Raw genomic sequence first — 24,139 nt, forward strand, 5'->3', positions numbered from 1 at the left:
GACATTATGCGCAAACCTAGTCTTTCTTCAACGACCATAGCATGCAGTTTCGGCCTCACACCAGTCCCAAAACTTTCTTGCCAATGAACTTCCGCTGGTTGAGGATGATTGAAACCCATCAGAAATATCGTCTGGGATACAGCCAAAACGGCCCCAGGGAACGATGTATGACCCGTTCTTTTCATTCGTCACCTTGGGGGAGCAAGCTGCGAAGAGCTCGCTGTAAGCCCCGAATTTTGACGGCTTGAAAACGACGCCCTAAACAGGTCGGCGTGAGATAATGAATCTTGATGTTCCTGTGCTCTGATACGTACCATTATTTTGCCCATTGCAGCTGGTGCATGTCTCTGCAGCTCTGTCTTTACGAGACCTGGGTTGACGCTCTGCGTATCGTGAGTCGCAAGACCTGGCTCGAAACGGTGCGACCTCCACTTACCACTGAGATGATACCATCGTTCTCCGTCTTGTTTGCAAATTCCTTTGCCAAGAATACAACACCCACTTTACTTTGCATATAATCACCCATTGAGTCGCTTAATTTCTTTGGTGCGTCATTCGCAGCATTCCAAACGACACCACCTTTTGGGGCTCCGAGGGAAATCATGCTGGCGATCCACACCACTCTCACACTGCCCTTAGCGATTCCTTGCATTGAAGCGGTTGCACGCAATCTCTCCTGCAAGCATCTGGTCAAGAGAAAGGGGCCTAGAGCATTTGTACCCATTTGCAGTTCATGGCCTTGGGCGCTCCTGCTGTCCTTGGGAGGCATCATGACGCCTGCATTGTGAACAAGAATATCAAGTCTCGTTTCCTTGGCGAGAAAAGAGTCTGCTGCTAGCTTGATTGTTGTGAGATCCGAAAGGTCGAGCACTAGCGACTCGAGACGTCCTTGACTCGACGGGTAAAGCGATTTGAGTTCATTGATGGCTGTGCCAATCTTGGAGGCGGATCTTGTAGCGATGTAGATAGTCGCATTGGCGGCATAGAGCATCTTGCAGAGTTCCAAGCCAATGCCGGAAACTCCTCCAGTGATGAAGAAGACCTAGACATGTTAATTGAGGGAAAGCAACGGTGACCATAAAGGCTTACCCTGCCATTCTGGTTCGGCAACTCGTCTTCTGTGAAGGTCGGCTTAGGTGGAAAGAGTTGGTTAAGGTTGCGTCCGGCCATGTTGGTTACAATATTTGTTTGAGAGAAATATGACTAGCACGAAGTCGTTCAATTGATTTCTATGATGAGAAAGGCAGATTTCTGGTGTTGCTAATACTCGAATCCAGGGTCAGATCTAACAGGAAGTATTGAAAACATATAAGTAGTTGGAATCTGAAATGTGTTGCGCGGCACCGCGAGCCGGTACTCTCGATCTAACTAAGTACGGCGCCGCATCGTGGCTTCAGAATTGCGGAAATCACAATGAGCGGGACTTCATTGAGACTAGCCCCATAATTACCGATCCTGCCGGACGGATCTGCCCCGGTCTTGGCTTACGCCGAAAAGTCGGGCGGAAATGAGCTACGTTGCAGATGCTTTGTGGTGTAAAGCCGGCGCCGGTCGGGTTTACGGGCCTGTTCGCGCCCCAGTAAACCCGATGGTCAAATCCTTCGCGTTGGTACTATAGTCTAGAAATCAATAAACACTAACGAAAGGAGGCGCAAGCTGATTCTCAAGTTCTCCCAACAATGCATTGCTTATATGGTTCATTGGTGGTTCCCAATTTCGCTGCGTTTTTCTGCCAGGTTATGGCGCACCAGCTCGACTGACGCGCGTGCGACCTGTTTTCACTGTTGAATGCAATGTAATAAAGGAATCGGAGAGGCCACAGGACCTATCAATTTCTCAAGATCGGTATATACAGGGAATCATGTATGTCCAAGAATTTTAAAGCCCACCCTCGTGGCCTGGTCAGATGCATCAATCGAACTTGTGTTTAGCAAGAGCTCGCGCCGTTACCGGTGAAGGAACCGGACTGGTACGCTCCGCTGGCGTCGTCAAGGCACTCGGCTAAAATGCTCGTCAGTGCCATTCATCGATGCAATTGAGCATTCATCACTTACCGACGGTGACAAGCTTGAGGTTGTTCTGCTTGGCCCAGTTGATCAACCAGGGCGTCAGGGTCTGTACCGTGGTGGCGTAGGTCTCGTGCATGAGAGGGATGTGTCCGTTGCCGCTGGCGCCGGCGGCCGTGAACTTGGCCTCGCTCTGCGCAGGGGTCTGGTTGTTCCAGTCGCCGCTGTCGACATCATCCGTGATGACCTTGTAACCGAGAGATCCCATGGTCGAGAGGACGGAGCCACCGGTGGCCAGGTAGGGTGGGCGCATGTAGGCGGGCTTCTTGCCGATGATGTTGACCATGGCTTGCTCGAGCTTCTGCATCTCGGTGGTAAGTTGCGAAGAGCTCAGACTGCCGAAGTTGGAGGGGTGCGTCCAGGTGTGCGAGGCGATCTGGTGGCCGGAGTCGAAGGCCTTCTTGACGGCGGTCTTTTGGTTGTAGATGCAGCCGTACAGCGTGCCTGTCATGAAGAAGGTGGCCTTGGCGCCGCCGTTGTTGAGGATGTCGACCAGCTGGGAGGTGTACTGGTACGGGCCGTCATCGTAGGCGAGGGCGAGGACGCCAGGCTTGGAGCACTTCTGGATCACGACGCCCGCGCTGGGGGCGCGCTTGATCAGGTCGAGGGGCGACTCGATGGGAATGGCCACGGCGCTGGTAGCCAGCAGCAGGGCGGTCACGGCGGACTCGAGGAAGTGCATGGTGAGCGATTGCGAATGTTGAAGTTAAGAGTAGTCGGAAGCGAAAGATCGAGACACCAGGCCTTGGGGAAGAACAGTAGAACCCAGGAGAGACCCGGCTTCGAGCTCGCCTATATATGCTTGTTCGAATTGAGTCTTCAACAGACGACAGTCAGCCCACTTGGACCACTCCAATCTCGTCGATCCAAAGAATTAGAACACACGGGAGAAGTTCCTTTGTGGGGTTTTCGGAGCGACAACGTGGGATATTCGGCCGGGCGAGATCCCATTCGGGAGTTCGCTTCACGGCAACAGGGAAACCTTGCTTGTTCCAGGGGCTGAATACCACTGCAGCAGGCCGGCAGTGAGGGGCTCAAGGGGGTTGCGAGATGGTCGGATGGACTCGCATCGGGTTAAGTGCGATCATGGAGCAATCTAAGTGAGCCGGGGAAGGCACAGCGAGAATGGCATTGATTGAGCAGTCTCATTTAGGCTCTTTTCCAGGTCAGCGGTGCTTAATCTGGAACGGAGGGTTCCGGTCAAAGGGAGATTTTGCGGGTATTGAGCTGGTGATGCGCCGGGATCGCCTGCAATGGCCGGGGTCCGTCAGGGGGCACGGGGACGGCTGTTTGGTGCAATATGACGGCTCTTCCAGCTTTGTTACTGGAAACTCTGGACTTCTCCGCACGATAACCAGTCAACTGCCAGACTTTAAAGCTGGGTTGATGCCGTCTGCGCGGCTGAATCGGCATGCCGGCAGCGGGTGGCCAAGGGAGATCATCCGCAACCTGGGGAAGGCCAAATCCAGGCCACGAGAATTCGGTCCCGCCGTGCGTCGTCTACCGGCTAAATAGAATGCTTCAAGCAACGTGACGTGCTAAATCCAGCGCTGGGACAGGAATGTTGTAGTGCTGCGGGGACGCGGAACTCAGCTGTCAGGGGTTGATGTTTGCTCTCAAGACGCTTACTCATCAACATGGTTCATCTCATCATCATTCAGTTGCTGGCTCAATCTTCTTATTTCACGCTCTGGTCAGAGCTCACTGTTAAGTGAGGTCTCATCTGATTCCTCATGAGCTTCTAGAGTTTCTACGTATCGTGCCCTGTCTCGAAATTGCAGAAACCTGATTTGTTCAGCAATCAGCCAACCATCTTATCGACATGTCTTTGCTGGGGTGATTAGGCGCGCCCTTTCGCTGTCATGGCTGAGCCCAAAAGGGGCGCGTCTCATTCCCCTCATTTTTTTGCGAGCCGAGAACTGAAGGACACAAACGTCACCGATGTAGCAAACCAAAAATCAATTTCACCATCTCCTCGCCAACTTCTTTGTCAACTCTAGTCGATTTATCATGGACGTCGAATGTCAATGCGCCACAGTGACGTTCAAGACGCCGACCCTCGAGCCCATCGACGTGTACTGCTGCCACTGTTCTCAATGCCGCAGGCAATCATCGTCAGCATTCGGCACTTCCGCCATCTTCCCAGCCGAGGGCCTCTTCCCACTGTCCAATGAGCTCAAAGAAAAGTTGCAAATCTGGACGCGACCGACCAAGAGCGGTGGGCAGATGGATTGCTACCTCTGTCGCGTATGCGGGTGTCGCCTGTTCCACCGCATCCGCAACATAGATGGGACGTTGAAACCGACCGTTAGCATCAAAGGGGGATCAGTCATTGGGCTCAAGCTCGACAAGGGAAAGCATATATGGACCAATAGCGCCGTGGTTGATATACCTGAGCCTAATGAGAGCTGGCCTGAGTCGCCTTTTATGATGCCGGGTGAGCAATAGGTGCTTGGAAAGTGATGAGACATGGCCCGAGTCCTATGTTGCACAGGCGCTGCCAGTGTAACGAGTTGATCGAATGAGGCTTGTCTTCAGTCAGTCCACTCGTAGAAATAGCTTCCGGAGGTTCTTTTAATTCGGTGACGGGACTTCTAGTCGTCATTCGGTTGTGTTTAAAATCTATATACAGGTTTTTAACATGGGACAAGAGAAGCAGAACAGTTTTACACAAGATATCACCACATTATTTCCACCCCGTGAAAACGTGGCATTGTCAAGACAAGTCATCTCGTCTTTCTTAAAATATCGCCGGCCGATGTGTCTCTTAAGCAGAGCGAGCAGACCGGAAGCGCTGACCGATGCTGCGCTTGCTGCTCATCATCTTAACGCTCTCATCATAGTCGCTGGTACCGTTGTTGGGGTCAGCATCCTTGGCGTTCTCAGCACCACACTTGGAACCAGCATTGTACGCTCCATCAGGTCCGTCGACGCCGGCGAACTCGCGCTTGTCGTTGGCCTTGAGCATGTTCGTCGCGGCCTCGGGAAGCCAGCCGTTGATAAAATCGCCGTGGGAGCAGTACGAGCTACCGCATGCGAGCTCGAAGGGAGGCGTTCCATTCCAGCCGTCGGGAAGAACCTTGCGGAGATCGTAGCGGATGGAGAAGCGCAGCTGGGGCATGCGCTTCATGTTCTCGGGGCAGCGGTTGGCGGGCTTGAAGCCGTCCTTCCAGTTCTGAGTTCCCGAGTAGGCGGATTCAAGGGTCTGCTCGTTGACGCAGTCGTGGAAGAGCAGAAGGGTTTGAAGGTGCGTGGAACACGTCTTCGTCGGGAAGGCTGCAGCATCCTTTGTTTCGCCGTCGTCGCCCTCGCAGAACCACTGGATACCGGCCAGCTCCTCAACATCGGCTTGGGATGTTGCTTTCGAGTTGCCGGCCACGGTCTTGTAGTTTTGGGGGATGGCGACTTCGGCATTCTCGATAGAAACGTAATAGGCTGAGAAGCGGGAGAAAGGGACGGGAGTCATGCCCGTGTCGTTCTTGACATAGAGGGTAGGGACCCCTTAGATGTTGTTAGTAGATACACTTCATGAAACGTTCAACACCAAGCAACTATAGTAATAAGATATAAGAACTTACAGTAAGAGGAATAGTCGTTGGGGTTCTCGGCAGTTGAGCAGCCGGCCTGAAGCTCCGCAGACGTGTTGGTGTTGAGAGTGACGGCATCGGAGCCAAAGAAGGTATGCATATGACTCTTGTACTGGCCGGGAATAACCACCGGGTCGATGTTTTTTCTCATGAAGGGCTCGGCCACAGCAATTGTGTAGGCATTGGCGATGCCAGCACCGGCAAGCAGGAGGGATGTAGCGGGATGCATATTGAAGAGTACAACGAAGAAAGCAAAAGGAACGAACGGACAACTCAAGGAGTTTCGAGGAAAGGTACTGATTGAGGAGAAAGGAATGACTGGCTCAGTAAGCAAACCTTCGAACAATAAGACAGGCTGACGGCTTTCTATAAACCTTTGGCTCGACTAGATACGGCGGACTCGACGTTTGTTCATCCCATAATCAACTACATCGCAAATGCCCCGCTGGTATCTCGTCGATCCTGGTCGGTTCGACAGGGGGTAAGCGCACCGTTCTGCGGGCTCGGGCAGCTGAAACGCGTTGTCAACTTGGCGGGTTTTCCGCCCAGCGAATGAACGGTAGTTGTGTATGGCTTCAGGGCCAGGATAGGGTTGGCGTAGGCGCTGCATGCCCTGCACTGTAATTTTGATTGAAACGGCTTAGACAGGGAGAGCCGGCTTGCTGTGCGCCGTAATCTGGGCCTTCGGGCCAACACCTGCGGAGTCGTCCACTAAGACTTTGCATCAACGGGCAAAGTAGACCGGATCATCGGACATTGGCATTGTAAGAAATGGTGTTGCTGACTTCTTGGTAGGCATTTTACAGTGTTAAACTCTTTGGTCCCCAATCGGGCAATTTATTGCTGACGACGACACCTGTCAGATTTCTGGGGCTGCCCCATCGCCCAGCTTGTCGTCTGGAGGCTCGTCAATGACGGTGACTCTCCTAAGAGGGTCGTCATCAGCTGATGATTGGCATCACGATTCCACGAAACCATGCTCAATGAAATCTCTTTCAGAATCTTCGTATGCAAAGACTCTCCAAATGTTGGGACAGATGACGGGTCAATCCGCGATCGCTGTCGTTACGATTGCAGATCAACTCCAGAATGGTCAGTGCAGCGCCCCTTTTAGGAGATCAAGGACCGTCCCCTGTAACACGAAAGCGAGGACCCTTCTTAAAGCTGGAGCACACTCACCACAACAAAATTCTGCCTCCAGGCCTTTGCTCCTATTTCACTGCAATTCTCCCATGATCTTAAAATCTTAACATAACTCTGTATAGGCGAGATCAACTGGGCCTTGGTCAGATGTTCATGAATTCATGAGGATTAGGCTGTTAGAGCCGTTCCGTCTTGATTGCACCCAGGGCTGGTTCCTACTCTGATTGAGGCCAATATCCATCTACCATGTCTCGCTGCTACGTGAGTCCTGTTTTCGCACCCGTAAGGTAGACAGCCATTTTCATACACGCAGCTGGTGGGGGCTTAATACCACTTGGGTGCGTGTGAGTGACGTCGAAAGTCTCCGTGTCTGCCGGGCAACGGCACCTCCCCTCCTAACTCACATCGAAGAGACACCAAACGCGGAGAGAATGTGTGGAAGTCCATAGTTCTATGAATTCGACTCAACAGTCAGCGATTACATATTTTCTGTGAAAGGTTTCCCGGACGTGCTACTTTCTCTGACACTTGACAGCTCGGGTTCTCAGTCACCAAAGTTGGGATGACCCTGTCGGTAACCGGCATGACGTAGAAACCCACCTCATGTCCGCACACATAGCTATAGCAAGCAAAGCTTAAGTCGTAGTGTATTTCAAACGATTTGCTTCTCTTTTCTCGCAATTGTGTCCACAGGAGAATGGAAATGCACACCCACTGTCAATGCCAACAGGAATGCCAACAGGAATGCCAACAGGAATGCACGCCTGCAAGTTCTGAGTCTTCGGCAGTACACCGACCAGTGACAATCATTAAATCGGCAACCAAAGACCGGAGACTCAGGTCAGAAATTGGTATCAATATTATGGTCGCAGGTGGTTAGGTGATCCGTTGCTTTACAACTTAGACATGTACGTGACCAGGTGACTACAGACAGGTTAGCAAGTCACCACATCGCTAGTTATGTCAGCAGCGTCATTTCTATGGAACAGACGCAAGTGAGATATAAGTCGTCGTATTGATACAAGGGAAGTGCACCCAAGAAATCAATTCGAGCTCGCAACATCAAGCTTGGCGGCTTATATAGGGTCCCCGTAAGAACAGCTAAAATATTCCTTGGTGTTTCTGTTTGGGGAAGTTTTCGGCGAGATTGTTTCATATTCACGGGGCATGCTTCTCGATCAACTTAGATAACAATTGCGTGATCACTGAAGTAACTGGACTACCTAGTTATAAGACAAGACGTTTAAGGATCGGCCTGAAGAATAGAAGTTGGCATGACATCAGCTACGTGGTGGCTCGTTGAAGTATGTATGGTGTATCTGATGATGAAGCAAGAGGTTCTCTCGGACGAAGCTGATTTTCCAAGACAATATGCTCGTTGATTATTGAATTGTATAAGGAAAGTTATGAATAAGCGAGTGACATTCATCGGCCGCATTGACCAGCGACGAATTGACGTGACAGCTCGTTCGGCGGAATGTTTAGTCCACACCGGCCGTCGGCACCGCAAACTCCACTGAATTGTCCGTTTGTGCAAGCTTGTCCTTTAACGCTCTTGCCTTGAGGTACTAATTGAAGGCGATTCCTGTCAACCATGTTCTATCAAGGTAGGCGTATGGTAGCATGACTTACTCGCAAGGACGCTAAGCGCAGAGCAAAGGACCAAAAGAGTGGCGTTGAGAAACCTCATTTTTTTGACACTCGTTGAAAGTCAGGACTCAGATCAGTTTGAATTAAGGAGAGAGGAAGTAAGAAAGGTCGGCTAAGGAGTGGCGCCGTAAGAGAAAAGATAGGAACGTCGAATAAGCTGTGCTCGGCACTAAAGAATGGAAGACTGGTGACCAGTTCAAGACATGGTGTATCTTTGCAGGTGGTCTTCTCGCCTTTTATGGATAGAGACGCCCATGAACCCCAAAGATTTAACCTTACATCGTAGCCGTCTTCCCGCCCGGATTCTCTCCCGGCGTTTCCCACATTCCTCGAGAAGGTGCAGTCTGCGACGCCAGAAGTTTGGATGGCATCGCTGTTGACACAGCGCACATCAGGTGAAACTTCGTTAGCAAACGAGTCAGGCATCCCCCGCGTCACGCAGCCCTACGATTTTCGAAATGGAATGATGTACAGCATGATCGTCACTCAAGAAACAAAACAGCAGCTTAATAGTTGTTCATGCCTATGATGTCCTGCCGTTTGTCATTGGCTTACTCATGTTAAATGATATTGCGCACTCAAAGCATGCCGAGCTTGGCGGTTTGAAGATTGTCTGTTGTTTGTGACACGACTTCAAATAGACCTCGTCCTACCATATTGAAGCAAGTTAGTCCCGTTCTCCATGGGCTTTGAAACGGTTGTAAAAGAGACGTGAGAGACTTGTACTGAAATCCGTTGCGATAGCGAGCAATTCCATCTATTAATCTGTGCGGTCGGTTGGTTATCGGTATCCTCGGTCAGTTACTTCTTTTACGAAGGTAAGACATCTATTAGTTTGATAGACCAGGCTGTAGATCTTACCGGAATGACATCCAGTTGGATGATTGGGGGCACTTGGGATTGGATGGAACGGAAGAGCAGACGGGTCAGCGAGACATCAAACCAAAACGTGTTCCGCGATTGAACGATATGGCACTGGAGTGGCTGTGGTCTGCTTGCGTTCATCCTATTCTCCAGCAAATCACGAAAGACCTCGGCCAAAAGCCCCGCGATACCGAACTGCCCCGTATATGGTGGATTGGCGATAGATCCGCCAGCAGCTATCCGTTCCATGCGGCCACGAGTTCCAACGCGGAGGCTCCTGGCAGCGCTCTCGACCTGGCCATTTCTTCGTACAGGTCGACCATCAAGGCTCTTCAGAACGCTCGAAATCGCGCCTTGAGGGGACAGGAATAGAATCGCGTCGACCCGTACAACCTTCTCGTTGCTACTATGCCTAGCACACCTGGTGGCGCACCTCTTCCTGGAGTTATTCGTGAGGGACAGGCTATCAAGACAGCGGTAGAATGGCACATACAACATCACGGAGCTTGAAAAGCCCAGCTCCCATCTGGTTTTGGACGGTATGCAAGACGCGCAAATTGTACACTTCGCTTGCCACGGCACCTCCGGTCCTCTGGATCTATTGCAGAGTCACTTGCTATTGCAAACTTCTGATAAAGACTTGGACAAACTCAAGGTCAAGTCACTCATGGCCACGAAGGTTCAAACGCGAGCTTGGAGCGCTTGCTTATCTGCATGTTCAACAGCTGAAGTGAGCGCATCCAACCTCAAGAACGAGGGTTTGCACGCGACAAGCGCCTTTCAGGTTACTGGATTTGGTCCTGTGATTGGATCCATGTGGCCAGTCAGCGACTAGGTTTCCATTGAAGTTGCCCAACTCTTTAATGAGTTCTTGAGCAAACCCAAAACAGAGGTTACCTCGCCAAACAGGCTCCTTGCAGAGGCATTGAGGAACGCTGTACTTGAGGTTCGTAAACGCCATCCCAACAATGCCAATGTCTGGGGGTCATACATACACTACAGCGCATGAAAGGTACCGGTATCTACAACTGCAGTCCGCATCGAAGGCGGTGATCATTTCGGAAATGACTCTCCCAGAAGAATCACAGCGTGGTGGGATCTTAGGAATCTTGCCTGCCTACGTAGCTTATTTCAACATACAGTCAGAGGAGGTTTAGAATTCAGACCGGAGTGAAATTGATGTGACCTTGCCCTTGACTTTGAAAATTACTCAGCTATGCGCTTTGGGTTGTTCAATCCATCTCTATAATCTTACGGGCTGTCGAGTCAGCACTCAGACTGAAAAGATGTACAGCTGAACTTGAAGGCTCACCTGTGAAGTAAGGCGCAAAAAAGAACGCAGTTTCACCCATAACTCTGGTTGTCTTCGGTATCTCAACTCAGTACATAGATATGGCTGGCAAAGCTGATCAGTGGAGACTAGCCAGCGTCACCTTCTAGCCTAACGCACCAGTCTTCTTGATGTCTCTGAATTAAACCATGTTGTAGGCTTCCTCACTTCTCTTAAATTTATCCTGGTCTAGGAAAGTCTCTGCTACCAACAAAACGCAACGTGTTTCTTAGTGCATAGTACCTCTGAGTCAAAGTGTTGAATGATGATCATTCGGGTTGTTTTTTGACTGCACTCTGATGTAAGTGAGTAGGGCCACGACGCCCACTCTGCGGCATGTTGTCTGTTCCGATTTGGCGAGTGGTTATCCTTGGCTGCGACACGTGCATATACATACCGAGGAGTATTATCTCCGCCTTACTGACTATGTCTCGAAGTTTCGACCTTGTTACAGATCGCTTGACTTCTACTCAAATTGATCTGTATTCTCAGTCTTTCTTCGTCGGGCTACCGGATCGTTGACGCGGAGCCCCTTCATTAACTTCCAGGTGTCAACGACCTAGCCTCATAACTTTGCTCAGAATTGTGAATAGATAGCCCAGACAGATATCGCTTCGTTAGCGACGACACAAAAGTTTCTTCCAGCTGGGAAGGTCAGAGACTTCTCATTTATTCACCCATGACATGATGTTTGGCACTTCTCTTTGTATCAAATCGCGTCAACTCATCATAGCAAAATGTCGCAAACTAGCCAACTCTCGGTAGCTGTTTCGAAGGAAGAGAGCTTACGACGTCAGCCTGAGTATCACTCATTCAGATCATGTGAGCATCGGTTGCAATGGAAATGGAAACTATCTCTTGTACTCGTTGACAGATATATACAGGTACCTAGTAGACAAACATCTACGAAACGCATTGAACAATTCTGCTCTGATTTCATGCTCTAAAGACAGACAGACCATCGATCGGCGTATTCGGGACTGTTCATGGGGCCGAGAACGCTAGACAGCGGGGTCGGGCGGGGGAGGTTTCCACGTGGCGCCCCTGACCAGGTCTCTTTTAACCTGGTGCCGAGCCAGTAAAATCACTGAAAAAGACACTTTCTTCCTTCTCCTTACTCCGCATCGATTCCAACCAAGCTGAGACTGTGCTGCTGTTCCCGGACTCCGAGAATGGACACCTCCGGCCCATCATCGTCCTTCTCGGCCGCACATTACTTCCCGGCACGGCGCCGGGTGTGGCAGGCATGCACGAATTGCCGGGCCCGCAAGACAAGATGCGACGCGGCTAAGCCGAAGTGCAGCTTGTGCATGACGCAGAACGTGGAGTGTATCTACCGCGATTCGAATCAACCACGCATCGAGCAGAACACTCGCATCTTGTTAGAGAGAATACAGATGCTGGAGGACCGCCTATTTGCCTCGCCAATCTTCTCAGCTCAGGTATCTCCACATCAAACTCAACATACGGTGGATTCAGAGTCGCCTCAAGTGGCTCAACAGCCGACAACTCCGGGATCGGGGCCTAGGACGCAAGATACAGGGGCATTGGACGAGCACGCAGATACGGGCGCTTCGCTGGTACAAGAAGGTGACGCTCAGATTCAAATCCCACTGTCTCATACGGCCAGCGCCAATCATGTTCTAGAATGGCCAGTCGTTCAGCAATTGCTAAATGACTCAGAGCCAATGCCCCCACGGCCAGTCATGCCACCCGGTGTACGATCAACAGAAGCAACAGACATGTTCTTCCAGGAATCTTCGGATGAGACGAGGTCAAGCCCTCCCCCGGAGTCGTGGAGGCTATTCCGGGATCGGAGCCTGCCGGTCTCCATCGATGCCGCAGACAGATATCGCGAAGTAATCCATGAGTACTTTGCGGAGGTCAACATCTTTTTCCCACTACTTTCTCTCGACGACATCCTCGCAACGTTCAACGAGGTTGTGTCATGCGAAAAGTCTCCGGCCCTTGAGTCTGACTCCATCTCACCGGCGAGGTACTGTCTTCTTCTCCTTGTTTTATGCATGGGGTCTTTCGTGTGCATAGGAGAATACCGCATCTCTTTGGACGAGGCTGCGGGCAGAAATGGTGGTCAGGAGCCTCCATCTCTAGGATCTGGATATTTTAAAGAGGTCACAGGACTTGATGAGAAGCTCTGGCAGAAGGCTCGTTTACTACTTGGTTTCATCTCCTCGGAAATCAATCTTCAAGCTGCCCAGTGCAGCATGCTGGCGAGTCTTTACAAGGGGGCCAAAGGCCGAATGGCAGACTCTTTTCATTGGGTTCATGCAACGGCGGTAAAGTGCGAGGCACTGGCAAGAAGGGCAATCGCAAGCACGAACGACGCAGAACGATTTTCAGACGCTTTCAGACGGTTGTATTGGGTCTCGCTCATCTATGAAGGTGACTTCATTTCCGAGGTCTCCATTACCCTCCCATCAGGCATTGCCAGATACGAGGATGTTGTGCCTTACCCTGCACCCGAGACGCCCAAGCATCGACAAGAACATGCGGCAGCGTTCTCCACGCCGGAGGCGAATCCTACCAGCCCGGCAACATCGACATTCTATCGAACGGAAGAACTAGTTGCATTCCAGATTAGCACCAATGCGGCCATCCGGCGATTTCTTAACCGCGTCAATAGTGTAATTTACGACAGCAAAGATCAGTTCCGGATGACAAGAGACAGCTACGCAAATTGGCTGCTGCGCATAACAGAAGACCTGTGGTCTTATCATGGAGCGCTCTACCGCAACCTACCGGATTTCCTTCTGACAAGCCAGCCGCGAAAACGCACCGACCAAGAGAATGCAAGCTCGCCGATGACACCAGGCATCATCAGGGTCGAAGAGCTCGGTAACAACCCATGGAACGTCCTTCGACTCAAAGGACGATACTATGCTGGGCAATACATCATTCACCGACCTTTCATCGAGTATGTGCTTCTCAATATGGCGCATTTTGATACCCATCCCTGCAAAGAGGCGATTCTCCACCGTTGCAGGCTATGCTTGGAAGGAATTCGAGGATTTCTCAACGTTTTTGATATCGATCCGGCCATTAGTATTACCGGCCTATTCTCCAGTGGTCTTGTGTAAGCTCTTCCATCTGCCTCGATTCCGATCAACAGTCTAACTTCATTCAGCACGTTTACCATGGTAATGATCCTCAGAGTGGCAACGGTGTGTCCCGTCTTTCGCGACGCCCTACCATCAGATATAGAGCAGGTGATATTCATCGGCAAGCGAAACTTGAGGAGGTTTAGCATCAGCGTTACAGAGTTTCAGTGGCACCTAGGGGTGTTGGAGCGACTTGAGGCATCCTGCAAAAATCACATGACGATGTAAATACGAAAAAATTCAGTTGCTGGAGCAGAGTGTTCTATTATGAGTTAGATATGGTAGGTAAACTGTAAAGATACCCATAAATGGAAATAACACGGCTGGCAACCAGATGATCCACTAGGTTGTGGGTGTTCATCGGAAATTCATTCATTGATTCTAATTTCGTCTATCAAATTCCAAAGAACGCCGATGTATGCATTTCGTTTCCGTAGTCTCGAAACAGGGATTCAATCATGAGGCAACAGCAATGGGCGTGCCGTTCGTCTGCGCGAGCTTCTTCGCCTTTTCTTCCGGGGACAGCTCGAACACGCCGACACCGGACACCGTCTCTTTGGGCTTGTCGCCGTTCTTCTCCGCCTCGGGCTGGATGACCTTGCCCTCCAGCCTCTTATCCTCTGGCGTCATGGGCGCATACAACTTGAGCAACTCATTCAATCGCTCTCGCTGACAGCAGTTCTCGTACTTCCAACTGGCCGCCAACTCGTCAAGCTCCTCAAAGGTCTTGTCCTTGAAGTAGTCGGCCCACTCGGGAATCATGTACTCGGCCATGGTGATGCCGCGGATTCCGCGGAAGACGTGCATGTGCATGCGCCACTGCCACGGGTACTTCTTGTTGTACTGTGCTGGGACGTTGTCCTCGAACCACTTGTGAAGCGGGCCGAAGAGGTTGGGCTGGAGATGCGCGTCGTCGTAGGCCCAGCTGTCGACGGCGAGGTCGCGCTTTTTGCGGATCATGGGACCGAGAAGCTTGAGCCAGGCCGAGTCGGGGGAGAGGTATGTCATTCCCATGACGTTAACGTCCTTGTAGGCCCAGATGCTCCATGCTAAGATATGGGGTCAGCTAGTTGTTGTCGAATTCGATTTCTGTTTGGGCTTACCAATGCCTTCGGAGGTGTAGATCGCTATTTGTCTATCCAACATGTCGTATCTCTCCTCGTTGTGAACCTTCCAGTCAGGGTTATACTCTTCGCGCTCGTAGATCGGACCGAATTCGCCTGTTACGGAAACCCTGTCAGCGTTTGCGAGGAATTGCCCGCAGAACGAACTTGCTTACCGTTCCAGATGGGAACATTGTGCTCCTTCATAAACGCAACCTTGCGATCGTACATTTGCCGGATATACGCGTCTTGGTCCTTCAAACCCTGGTATCTGCCAATGCGGTTCGGGAATCCGAAGCCGCAGTAGTCGTGGACCGCGTACACGGAGTTGGGGAACACCTTGGTGAAGCCGGAGAAGTCCATGCTGAAGGTGTTGCCCTCGAGGAAGAGGATATGATCCGGGTCGATCTCGCGGATGGCAGGAACGATGCGATCGTAAAAGGCCAAGAGTCGTGTCCACTCGACATCGGCGGGCTCATTAAGAGGGTTGAATCCTGCGATCCACGGGTTGCCCTTGTAGCGCTTTGCGAGAATCTGCCACAGGTTGATGACTCTGTCCTGGAAATGCTTGTGATCCCAGAAAGCGGCGTATCCTGTCGGGTTGTCTGAATGCCAGTCCTGGTTCTGGCCTCCCGGGGCGGAGTGGAGGTCGAGGATAGTGTAGATCCCGTACTTGGAGCACTGCGTAACGAAACTGTTAGTGCCAGCTTGAATATGGGATCCATGTTCAGGTCGAATGAAGACTCACAATTTCAATTGCGCGATCGAGATGCTTGAAACCCTCTTCTTTGATGACGAAAGGGTTCATGTCGTCTTCAAAGTGGTGGTAGTTGAAAGACAGACGGACGCAATTGAAGCCGATTGAGGACAGAAACTCGGCATCCTTCTCCGTGAAGAAGTACTCGAGAAACTTGTCAAAGAAGAATTCGTACTTCTCCTTGCCAAGGACCTTGAGGAGCGCTGCGCGGATCTGGTGTTCGCGACCGGGGAAGCCGTTCATGAAGTTCTCCATGAGCATCCAGCCACCAAGTGCCGTCTAGAGAAGAAGTCAGTGAGTGACCGGAGTGACATTGGAGCTTGCGACCATCTTCTTACCCCGCGCAGGCGGACTGGGTTACCTGAAGCATCGACAACATCAGGCCCTGACGTCTTCAAGATACCGTTCGACATATTGGCAGACAATTGAGCGGTTAATTGGCGACAAGAAGAGAGAAGAGACGAAGAGAGAATGCAGAGGTCGAAGCCATCCTCCGACTTGACCCAGCGGGACCATTTGAGCTCCTAAATATGACTGCCTCACATGCGAAAATCATGTTTAACTGCGAGCCACGCGACGAGCTATCGCCCGCGTTACAGAGAAGTTGCATACGTCCCACAGTCCCCATGACGTTCGGTGCCACAATTGGGGTCCCAATCATGAGGTGATCGGAGACAAGACTCGTACATACGCGCTTCCGAGGCCATGAACGCGACCAAAGGGCGCCCGCGTGAACCATCGGGGAAGACGAAGACGCTCCCCCGACCCCACGTTCCAACTTCGGGGACTGTCTTGGATGCCCCGCATAGGCGCGGACAACTTCAACCGAAGCGAAAACGACGCTAGGGGGATGGTTTTCGTTGCCCCGAAGTGACCCACGTTGGTTCGGGGGATCACTTTAGCTGCCCCGACGAGTCATGATTCGTCAGTTCTACCTAAGAGGGGGCTTCCAGACTGAAAGACGACTCTCAGGCTTCTCCACATCGCCGACGCTACACAAGTTGAACAAGTCTCGGCGCACTTTGCTATTCTCACTTGACAACTGCTGTCTTCCGCCACGGAAAAATGCCGAGTCAGACGAGCGTGACTTCACCCCCAACCGCTAATCATTCGTTTTACCCCATGGAGACTGGTCTCGCCTGAACGACTATTCATCTCATGATGTTCCTCCGTGTGGGGATTGGATTGCACTTTACCCCAGCCCCCGGATCGCCCCTGCTTCTTCTCCGCATCCCATCATCCGACTGGTGATCCCTGTCGTGTTGTTTGTCCTCGGCAGGTCGACTGGTAATTCCAGCAGTACGGTTCTGTCAGGAAGACCATCGAGCTAGTTTCCGCGCCAATGGCGATATCGCCCGATCGAGTTCGTTTCATTTAGCCCCAGATGCCGACTTTAGGACTTCGTCACCCTCAACTTAGACCCCAACCCGACGAGCAAAACCCGGAAATGGTGCGGGTGTTCAGAACAACTTCATCGTTCCACCTTTGCAGCTGGAAAGATTATACGCATATAAGGTCACACGGAATCCCGGTTTCCTGGTCTTGTTCCTCGGCTCAGATCAGCTCCTTCCATCGCTGAGTCAACTGATCTCCCTTCCTCCCCTCCCAAGTCTGTTGTCTGTCAAGCATCGGTATCAGCGACAATGAACTTCCTCCGCGAAAGACTCCCTGCGCCGAGGCAGGACCAGGCAGCCCGCCGAGCTCGCCAGCAAGGTGGTCCGGCCGCTGCAAACGAAACCTACCAGCCCTCTCGCATTGCCCAGCTGGCCCAAGAGTCGCCGGCATGGTACAGATCCGGGGCCCGGAGGAAGTTATACTTCCTCCTGTTCCCTGCTGCCGTTGTATCGTACGCCACCAGCGGCTATGACGGCTCGATGATGAACTCGCTCCAGACGGTGTCCTATTTCGATGACTTCTTCGACAATCCTCGCGGTGCTGTGCTTGGCTTGATGAGCGCCATTATGGCTTTGGGCAGCATCTGTTCAACTCCTATTGCCCCCTGGGTCGCTGATAGGTTTGGGCGACGATGGGGTATCACGGTGGGGAGTCTGATCATGATTGCCGGAGCCATCATCCAGTGCGAGAGCACCGAGTTTGCCATGTTCGTTGTGAGCAGATTCATCTTGGGCTTTGGACTCTCCTTTGCAACGACCTCGGCCCCTAGCTTGGTCAGCGAGTTATCGCATCCCAAAGATCGTGTCACCATCACGGCCATCTGCAATACATGGTAAGCATCAAAAACAGCTTATCCAATTTCAGTAATGTCAGACTGACGGAGGCAACCTTTTCAGCTGGTATCTTGGAAGTATTGCTGCAGCTTGGATCAGTATGTCAATTCCTGCCCTCAAATCAATTGGATCGGAAGCTAATAACGAACGAACAGCCTTCGGAACTCGCACGATCCCAAGCACTTGGTCATGGAGAATTCCCTCGCTTCTCCAGATGGCACCAAGCGTTGTCCAACTCTCGGCTGTCTGGTTCCTACCTGAGTCTCCTCGATGGCTCATCTCCAAGGACCGCGATCACGACGCTCTTGAGGCTCTCAAGCGATATCACGGCGAAGGGGAAGAGACGGAACTAGTCAGGCTCGAGTACGAGGAGATCAGGACGGCAATTGATAATGAGAAGAGTAAGAAAACCCTCTGCACAAAGTCCGGAAGTCTTAGCGATTAACCCAATTCGTAGGGCTTGGTGCGACAACTTGGAAGTCAATGGTCTCTACCAAGGGTAATCGTTATCGCATGTTCCTTGTTATCTGTGAGTCACTTATTGCCTCTATTCATCTTTGATTATATCTAACGGCGATTCCAAGGCATGGGGTTCTTCTCTCAGTGGTCCGGAAACGGATTGATCGCCTATTATTTATCAAGGTAAGTTATCACCTAGTGGGTCAAGATTATATTCTAATAGTAGCTAGAATCATGGACACAGTGGGAATCAAGGACAAGAACACCCAGGCTCTCGTAAACGGACTCGTCAACATTTGGAACTTCGGCCTTGCCCTCACGACCGCCTTCTTTGTCGAGAAAGTTGGCCGACGACCACTGTTCCGAATCTCCACGATCGGCATGCTCACAGTCTTCATCGGCTGGACCATAGCTTCCGCCCGTTTTGCAGAGACGAACGCGAGCTCCGCCGGCATCGCCGTCCTCGCTCTCATCTTTGTGTACCAGATCTTTTACTGCATCGCATTCTCGCCCTTGCCGGTAGCTTACTCCGTCGAAATCCTGCCGTTCTCCATCCGTGCAAAGGGCATGGCCACCTACGTGTTCTCGACCAAGGCTGCTGTGTTTGTGAACCAGTATGTCAACCCCATCGGACTGCAGAACATAGGCTGGCGGTTTTACATCGTCTATGTTGTCATCTTGGCGGTCGAGAGCTTCATTGCGTACGGATGGTTCCTCGAGACTAAGGGCAAGGCATTGGAAGAGATTGCGGTCATTTTTGATGGTGAGCAGGCCAATGTTCGACTCGACGAGGGGGGGAAGGGAGACGGTCCGGTTGATGTTGAGGAGAGTGAGCACGCCACAACCAAGGTCTAACGGAAGTATCATGTTTTGGTTATTAGCATATGGTTTGAGTTGATAGTACAATGCAACATGATTGTCCTTAACTTCAAATTTCTAGTCCCTGCTGAAAGCGTCGACATCTTAGTGATTGTTTGCGACCCGTTGTCGATTCTTTACGCAGATTTGGGTCGACATCCCATGGCCCATGAAATATCAATGATCCATCAAACCCCAGGAAATCCACATAGAAATATATCATTATTATGACCTGTAGTATGGCAGTCGTTTTTGCTGGTATTATCCCGCCATTGGCTCACAAATGGCTCCCCTGCTGTCTTCGTTGAAACAGCATTGTCCTGAGCCAGGGCCCTTCTGACAAACTGTTCTATGCCCTTGACACCCATAACAACCAAGACCCGTGTTGCACTCTCCTCTACCCGAGGTGCAGGGTTCTCCAGTCACTCTCCCGCGCCTTTCGATTTTTTCGATCCCTTCCCGCCCTTGGATCCTTTGGGGCCCTTCCCCTTCAGCCCCTTGTCCTTCGACCCTTTCTCCTTCGAGCCCTTTGCTCCCCTCGCGCCCGACGTTCCCTTTGCGTTTGATGACCCTTTGGAACCCTTCGCCCTTTTCGGACTTTTCGCGTTTTTCGGCGGTGGACTCTTCGGGGCTGGAGGTGGTGGGCTTTCTGATGGACAGCTGTGACAAGTTTGATTAGCCAATTTCCCGTTTTCAGTAATCGAAGGCCTGTACAAAATTCTCACTGCTTCGTCGCCGCGCCAGGCAATGCCCTCAAACACTGCGCCCGGAAACAAGTCCATGTCTCCGGTCTCAGCCGCCGGGTCGGCCAGTGCGAGGCCGACCGCTGCCAAGAGCAGCAGAAGAGCCTGAATGACCCTCATATCCGCGGTCGCAAAGCAGCCAGACGGTCTGAACTGGGCGCCGGGAACAGTTGACTTTTTTGCAGGACTTGGATGAACCCTTGGTCAAGGGGATCAAATGATGGGTTGAGTTGTTGTTTTTGAGTTGACGCCAGATCAGCGGCATCTGAGCGCGTGGGGCGGGAATGCCGAAGGTGTTCCTCTTAAATGTTTCCGGTGCACAAACCTCTTAGCAGCGTCATTCACAGCCCCTGTGCTTCAGCTTGTATCGTCTGATGTGAAGACGCTATTCGCAAACAAATGCACGGACGCCATGGCAGCATTCGAGGCCGTGGTGCTACCGGCTGCCGAAGCCGGCTGCAGATCCCATGCCGAGATCTCTGTCTTTAAAATTTGCGCAGAGACACAGATATCTAGGCACATGGTCAATATTGATTCTCGGTGGCTGATACTCTGAACATTTGAAAACGAAAGTCCTTGGACAGTAGGTGACCATTTGGTAGAACCATGAACAGCAGGCCAGTTGTTTGACGCTAGTGTTGTGAAGTATCGAGATCCTTGTCGCGTGGCGCGTAAGACTCATCGATATGGGTGTGGGTGTGGTCTTGTCTGTGTTCCACCTGTTAGGTCACCTGTCAAATAATGATGGCGTCCTCCAACCTCTCAGATTGGACGTTGTCAAAATAAAGGCAGTTCGGTCCAAACGAAACCGAGTGGCTTGGCCGCGCAATGCAACAGTCTGAATCAGCTCTCTTGTCCCACCGGCATCAGCCGACCCGCCCTTCGTATGGGAAACTTGCCTATGTAGGAAACAAAACCTTAATTGGCATGTCAGCGTGGAGCTGGAGGGGCAGCTACTTATGGTCGCACTGTCGCCTGCAAACGTTCTTATGTTCCAGGTGCAACCTTTTCTCCGGCGATTGTTTTCCTTCAGATGAATCGAAGTTCGGCCGAAACCATGGCCTCGACCCCAATCGCCCCTTACGACAAGGACCATGAGGATCCGAACGGTCCTGGCGATGCTCGACCCACGGCGTTGAAAGTCATCCGAGACCAAGGACTCGATGGCAAACTTCAGGGGAAAGTCTTTCTCGTGACGGGGTGCACGAACGGAATCGGGGTCGAGACAGCCAGGGCGTTGCATGCCACCGGCGCTGATGTCTACATCACGGGTCGGGACACGGCAAGGGGCGAAGAAGTCGTGAAGCGGATAATGCATGACGGAAAACCGGGCAAGGTGGTATTCATTGAGATGCACTTGGACTCGCTAGCCAGTGTTCGAGATGCAGCATCAAAGTTTCTACAGATGAGCGACACGCTGAATTGTTTGATTTGTAATGCTGGTAAGTTTTGGTGTGTTGACGGCTATCATGATGCTCAATCATAGACAGGTGTCGGGTTGCACCCCAAAGCTAGGACTAAAGATGGATTCGAGATGCACTTCGGAACCAATCATTTGGGACACTTTGCCCTCTTCGAAGCTCTCAAAGATACTCTCCTCAAATCCCTTACGCCATTGTACCCTTCGAGGCTTGTCATGGTATCTTCACGATCTCATCTAGCGAGCCCCGTGGACCTCGACGATTTAAATCTCGAGAAGGCGACCTATGACGCACACAGCGCATACGGCGCCTCAAAGACGGCTAATATCTGGATGGCGAATGAAGTCGAGCGACGGTACGGCCCACATCACCTACACGCCACCTCTATCCATCCCGGAGCAGTGGTCTCTGGCCTGAGTCGCCATGTCGGAGAAGACTTCATGAAGAGGTTGTTCGGACCCCCTGAAATCGCGAAGCTCATCAAATCCGTCGAGCAAGCTGCTGCCACGACGATCTGGGCTGCTGTCGGTGCCGAATGGCATCACCAGGGCGGCAAGTATCTAGCTGATGTCCAGGAAGGCGTCCCGTCTGAAACATGCACTGAGGGCAGAACAGGACCTGGGTACGCGCCGCATGCTTTCGATGAGGAGAATGAAAAGCGGCTATGGGAATTGAGTGACGAAATCGTGAGAGCTTCCTTAGGTGATTGAGGTTATCTGCAAGACTCTAGAGAGAGTTCAGAATAGTTCACTGCATTTTCGCTCCCACATAATGCTATCTACAAAGGATCGCTCATAAGGTCTAGTTCCGCAGCCTCATCATGATGGTCTTGGTGGGATCTGGAACTGACTGCGACGGTATCATTAGCTGGTTCTTGAAAGTTGAATGGGTAATGCAAACCTGGGATCCGAAGGTGAGATTCGTGTACCTCTCGGTATAGCCGTCAGGCATCTTCAAGTCGTACTTCAAGAACGTAGTCGCCAGAATCATCTTCGTCTCGTTCGCCGCAAAGAACCGGCCAGGACAGGCATTCCTGCCGTATCCAAAAGCAAGACTCGTATCTCCCACACTCGCAAACTGATTGTTTGTTGCTGCTTCCGTAAAGGCATCCTCCGCTGACATTTTACTTCTCAAAGCAGCTTCCTTCTCTTTTCGGATCTTGTAGAATCGCATTGCGTCAAAGACGTCAGGGTTTGTGTGTATCGTTCCATCATAGTTAATAGCGTGTGAAGGGACTTCCAGGATGACACCAGGAGGAATTGCCTGGCCATTTGGCAGAGTTACTGGCTTCATGACCTTGCGTTGGAATGCCGCTGAGTGGTGGTGTTTAGCAGATGATCTCACGGGTGAAGCATGTGTCTTACTGGCACTTTGAGGGTAGTATCTCATGATCTCCTTCAGGAAGCTGTCGAGCTTCACCATTTTTTGTAGTGAGACTGCGGTGATATTAAGATTTGTCTCAGCTAGAACCTCTTCGACTTCTTGTCGCAGGGTTACCACAAGGTCAGGTGTTGCCGCAAGATTGTAGAAACTTGAAGAAAGTTAGCCAACGTCGAAGAGAAGGATTTGAAGCTGAACCTACGCATTGGTCAATGCTGCTGTTGTCGTGTGAATGGCTGCAAAGGTCAGGCTCAACTGATACTTTGATATCGCACGATCACTCTGTTGACCAAATTTGTCTTGGGAGTCCATCAACCACTGTAACATGTCATCTGGCTTATTTTTCTCATTGAGGCCATTAATCGCAGCTTGGCGCCGGGCTGTAACCACCGGTCGAAGGAAATCGTCCGCTTGCTGGAAGCGGTGGTACAGCTTCTTGACTTGCGGTGCTCGGGACGCTAGGAATGGTCGCAGCCAGGAAGATATAAACCCCACAGCTTGAATAGCAGCTGTCATGTCGAGGGTGTAGTTGACGGCCGCATCGAGGTAGACCTCGTCTCTACAGAGATCGGGCCCAACAAAGATTCTGCCTGATGTTTTGGCGACTATGCGAGCTAACTTGCCGTTTATTCTCACGTCCGACCAGTCCGCTGACTGAGGGAACTCTGTTTGGATCGCATTTGAGACTTCATCTAGAATGATTGGATTCAAACGGACTTGCACGATCAGCAGCAGATACAGGCCGTTATATGCTGGCGCAACTTACACAAAGCGGGATTGAGTGAAGTTTTGAGAGTATGCGGTATCGTGGGGATATTGCTTGTGATGTTGGTGTACTTTGTCTGCAGAGCCTTCATTGCCAGAGAGTTAGCATGAGCTCTTCTGAGCGAACTCATCGTCTCTTGCCTCTTCTACTGCCTCGTTGAAGCTGAGAACGTCTTCAGGTAGCCTTTTCAAATGCTTTAAGAATTCTGGTGACACAACGACACACTCGGATTCTACACGCCGGGTGAGCTTCTTCATCGGGAGATGATTCGGTCAATGGCGGTTCGGAAGTCTTACGTCTCGCAGTCATGATGCGAAAAGCACTGTCTTTGAACTGAAAGTATCTTAGTCCAGTTGATTTCACTTCCCTGCTCGCCGGACTGCGTACCTTCTTGTAGCCCTCAACATAGAGATCTCTGGCTTTACCGGAGAGAAACTCCTTTCTCCTTGCTTCTTTGCTCGTAGCATCTCCAACGGCTGGAATGTCCGAAAGCCGAGCTTTGCTTTTCGAGAGTCTCACTAAGAGGAAGAGACCGCTGACAACCAAGACAGTCAGTCCCAGCCGAGAAGGGTTGGCGAAGACGTCGGCGAAGAAAATCCCACTCATTTTGACCCCCTGGTATCACGGCTAGTGATGTTGTAATGAAAGTCGCTATAATGTAGGGG

At 51.4% G+C, this 24,139-nt stretch overlaps 10 protein-coding genes across 10 annotated transcripts; 4 read left to right on the forward strand and 6 right to left on the reverse strand.

Moving 5' to 3' along the window:
• Window positions 1-27: 27 nt before the first annotated feature.
• Window positions 28-1,170, reverse strand: GCG54_00010102 (putative oxidoreductase; the record flags this gene model as incomplete). Its single annotated transcript, XM_045410033.1, has 4 exons — window positions 28-258; window positions 315-383; window positions 437-1,042; window positions 1,090-1,170. The coding sequence occupies 4 exons, from the start codon at window positions 1,168-1,170 to the stop codon at window positions 28-30; spliced, it is 987 nt and encodes a 328-aa protein (XP_045259068.1).
• Window positions 1,171-1,927: 757 nt separating this feature from the next.
• Window positions 1,928-2,748, reverse strand: GCG54_00010103 (putative peptidoglycan-N-acetylglucosamine deacetylase; the record flags this gene model as incomplete). The annotated part of the gene is made up of 2 exons (XM_045410034.1): window positions 1,928-2,001; window positions 2,055-2,748. The coding sequence occupies 2 exons, from the start codon at window positions 2,746-2,748 to the stop codon at window positions 1,928-1,930; spliced, it is 768 nt and encodes a 255-aa protein (XP_045259069.1).
• A 1,328-nt stretch (window positions 2,749-4,076) lies between these two features.
• Window positions 4,077-4,514, forward strand: GCG54_00010104 (uncharacterized protein; the record flags this gene model as incomplete). Its single annotated transcript, XM_045410035.1, has 1 exon — window positions 4,077-4,514. The coding sequence occupies one exon, from the start codon at window positions 4,077-4,079 to the stop codon at window positions 4,512-4,514; it is 438 nt and encodes a 145-aa protein (XP_045259070.1).
• A 319-nt stretch (window positions 4,515-4,833) lies between these two features.
• GCG54_00010105 (uncharacterized protein) lies at window positions 4,834-5,882 on the reverse strand (the record flags this gene model as incomplete). Its single annotated transcript, XM_045410036.1, has 2 exons — window positions 4,834-5,567; window positions 5,645-5,882. 2 exons carry the CDS (start codon window positions 5,880-5,882, stop codon window positions 4,834-4,836), a joined length of 972 nt encoding a protein of 323 aa, XP_045259071.1.
• Window positions 5,883-8,221: 2,339 nt separating this feature from the next.
• Window positions 8,222-8,392, reverse strand: GCG54_00010106 (uncharacterized protein; the record flags this gene model as incomplete). Its single annotated transcript, XM_045410037.1, has 1 exon — window positions 8,222-8,392. One exon carries the CDS (start codon window positions 8,390-8,392, stop codon window positions 8,222-8,224), a length of 171 nt encoding a protein of 56 aa, XP_045259072.1.
• Window positions 8,393-12,346: 3,954 nt separating this feature from the next.
• On the forward strand, window positions 12,347-13,738 carry GCG54_00010107 (uncharacterized protein; the record flags this gene model as incomplete). Its single annotated transcript, XM_045410038.1, has 1 exon — window positions 12,347-13,738. The coding sequence occupies one exon, from the start codon at window positions 12,347-12,349 to the stop codon at window positions 13,736-13,738; it is 1,392 nt and encodes a 463-aa protein (XP_045259073.1).
• A 477-nt stretch (window positions 13,739-14,215) lies between these two features.
• On the reverse strand, window positions 14,216-16,032 carry GCG54_00010108 (Beta-xylosidase; the record flags this gene model as incomplete). The annotated part of the gene is made up of 5 exons (XM_045410039.1): window positions 14,216-14,808; window positions 14,863-14,979; window positions 15,039-15,543; window positions 15,611-15,898; window positions 15,958-16,032. The coding sequence occupies 5 exons, from the start codon at window positions 16,030-16,032 to the stop codon at window positions 14,216-14,218; spliced, it is 1,578 nt and encodes a 525-aa protein (XP_045259074.1).
• Window positions 16,033-17,262: 1,230 nt separating this feature from the next.
• GCG54_00010109 (Lactose permease) lies at window positions 17,263-19,161 on the forward strand (the record flags this gene model as incomplete). Its single annotated transcript, XM_045410040.1, has 6 exons — window positions 17,263-17,846; window positions 17,911-17,945; window positions 18,003-18,248; window positions 18,305-18,376; window positions 18,432-18,489; window positions 18,537-19,161. 6 exons carry the CDS (start codon window positions 17,263-17,265, stop codon window positions 19,159-19,161), a joined length of 1,620 nt encoding a protein of 539 aa, XP_045259075.1.
• A 1,803-nt stretch (window positions 19,162-20,964) lies between these two features.
• GCG54_00010110 (Retinol dehydrogenase 12) lies at window positions 20,965-22,038 on the forward strand (the record flags this gene model as incomplete). The annotated part of the gene is made up of 2 exons (XM_045410041.1): window positions 20,965-21,349; window positions 21,398-22,038. The coding sequence occupies 2 exons, from the start codon at window positions 20,965-20,967 to the stop codon at window positions 22,036-22,038; spliced, it is 1,026 nt and encodes a 341-aa protein (XP_045259076.1).
• A 91-nt stretch (window positions 22,039-22,129) lies between these two features.
• GCG54_00010111 (Cytochrome P450 monooxygenase TES1) lies at window positions 22,130-24,080 on the reverse strand (the record flags this gene model as incomplete). The annotated part of the gene is made up of 7 exons (XM_045410042.1): window positions 22,130-22,641; window positions 22,693-22,859; window positions 22,911-23,424; window positions 23,475-23,559; window positions 23,624-23,706; window positions 23,771-23,807; window positions 23,862-24,080. 7 exons carry the CDS (start codon window positions 24,078-24,080, stop codon window positions 22,130-22,132), a joined length of 1,617 nt encoding a protein of 538 aa, XP_045259077.1.
• Between the last annotated feature and the right edge of the window lie 59 nt (window positions 24,081-24,139).

The sequence above is a fragment of the Colletotrichum gloeosporioides genome, assembly GCF_011800055.1.
Source record: "Colletotrichum gloeosporioides strain Lc1 chromosome Unknown consensus_82, whole genome shotgun sequence".
Taxonomy (NCBI): domain Eukaryota; kingdom Fungi; phylum Ascomycota; class Sordariomycetes; order Glomerellales; family Glomerellaceae; genus Colletotrichum; species Colletotrichum gloeosporioides.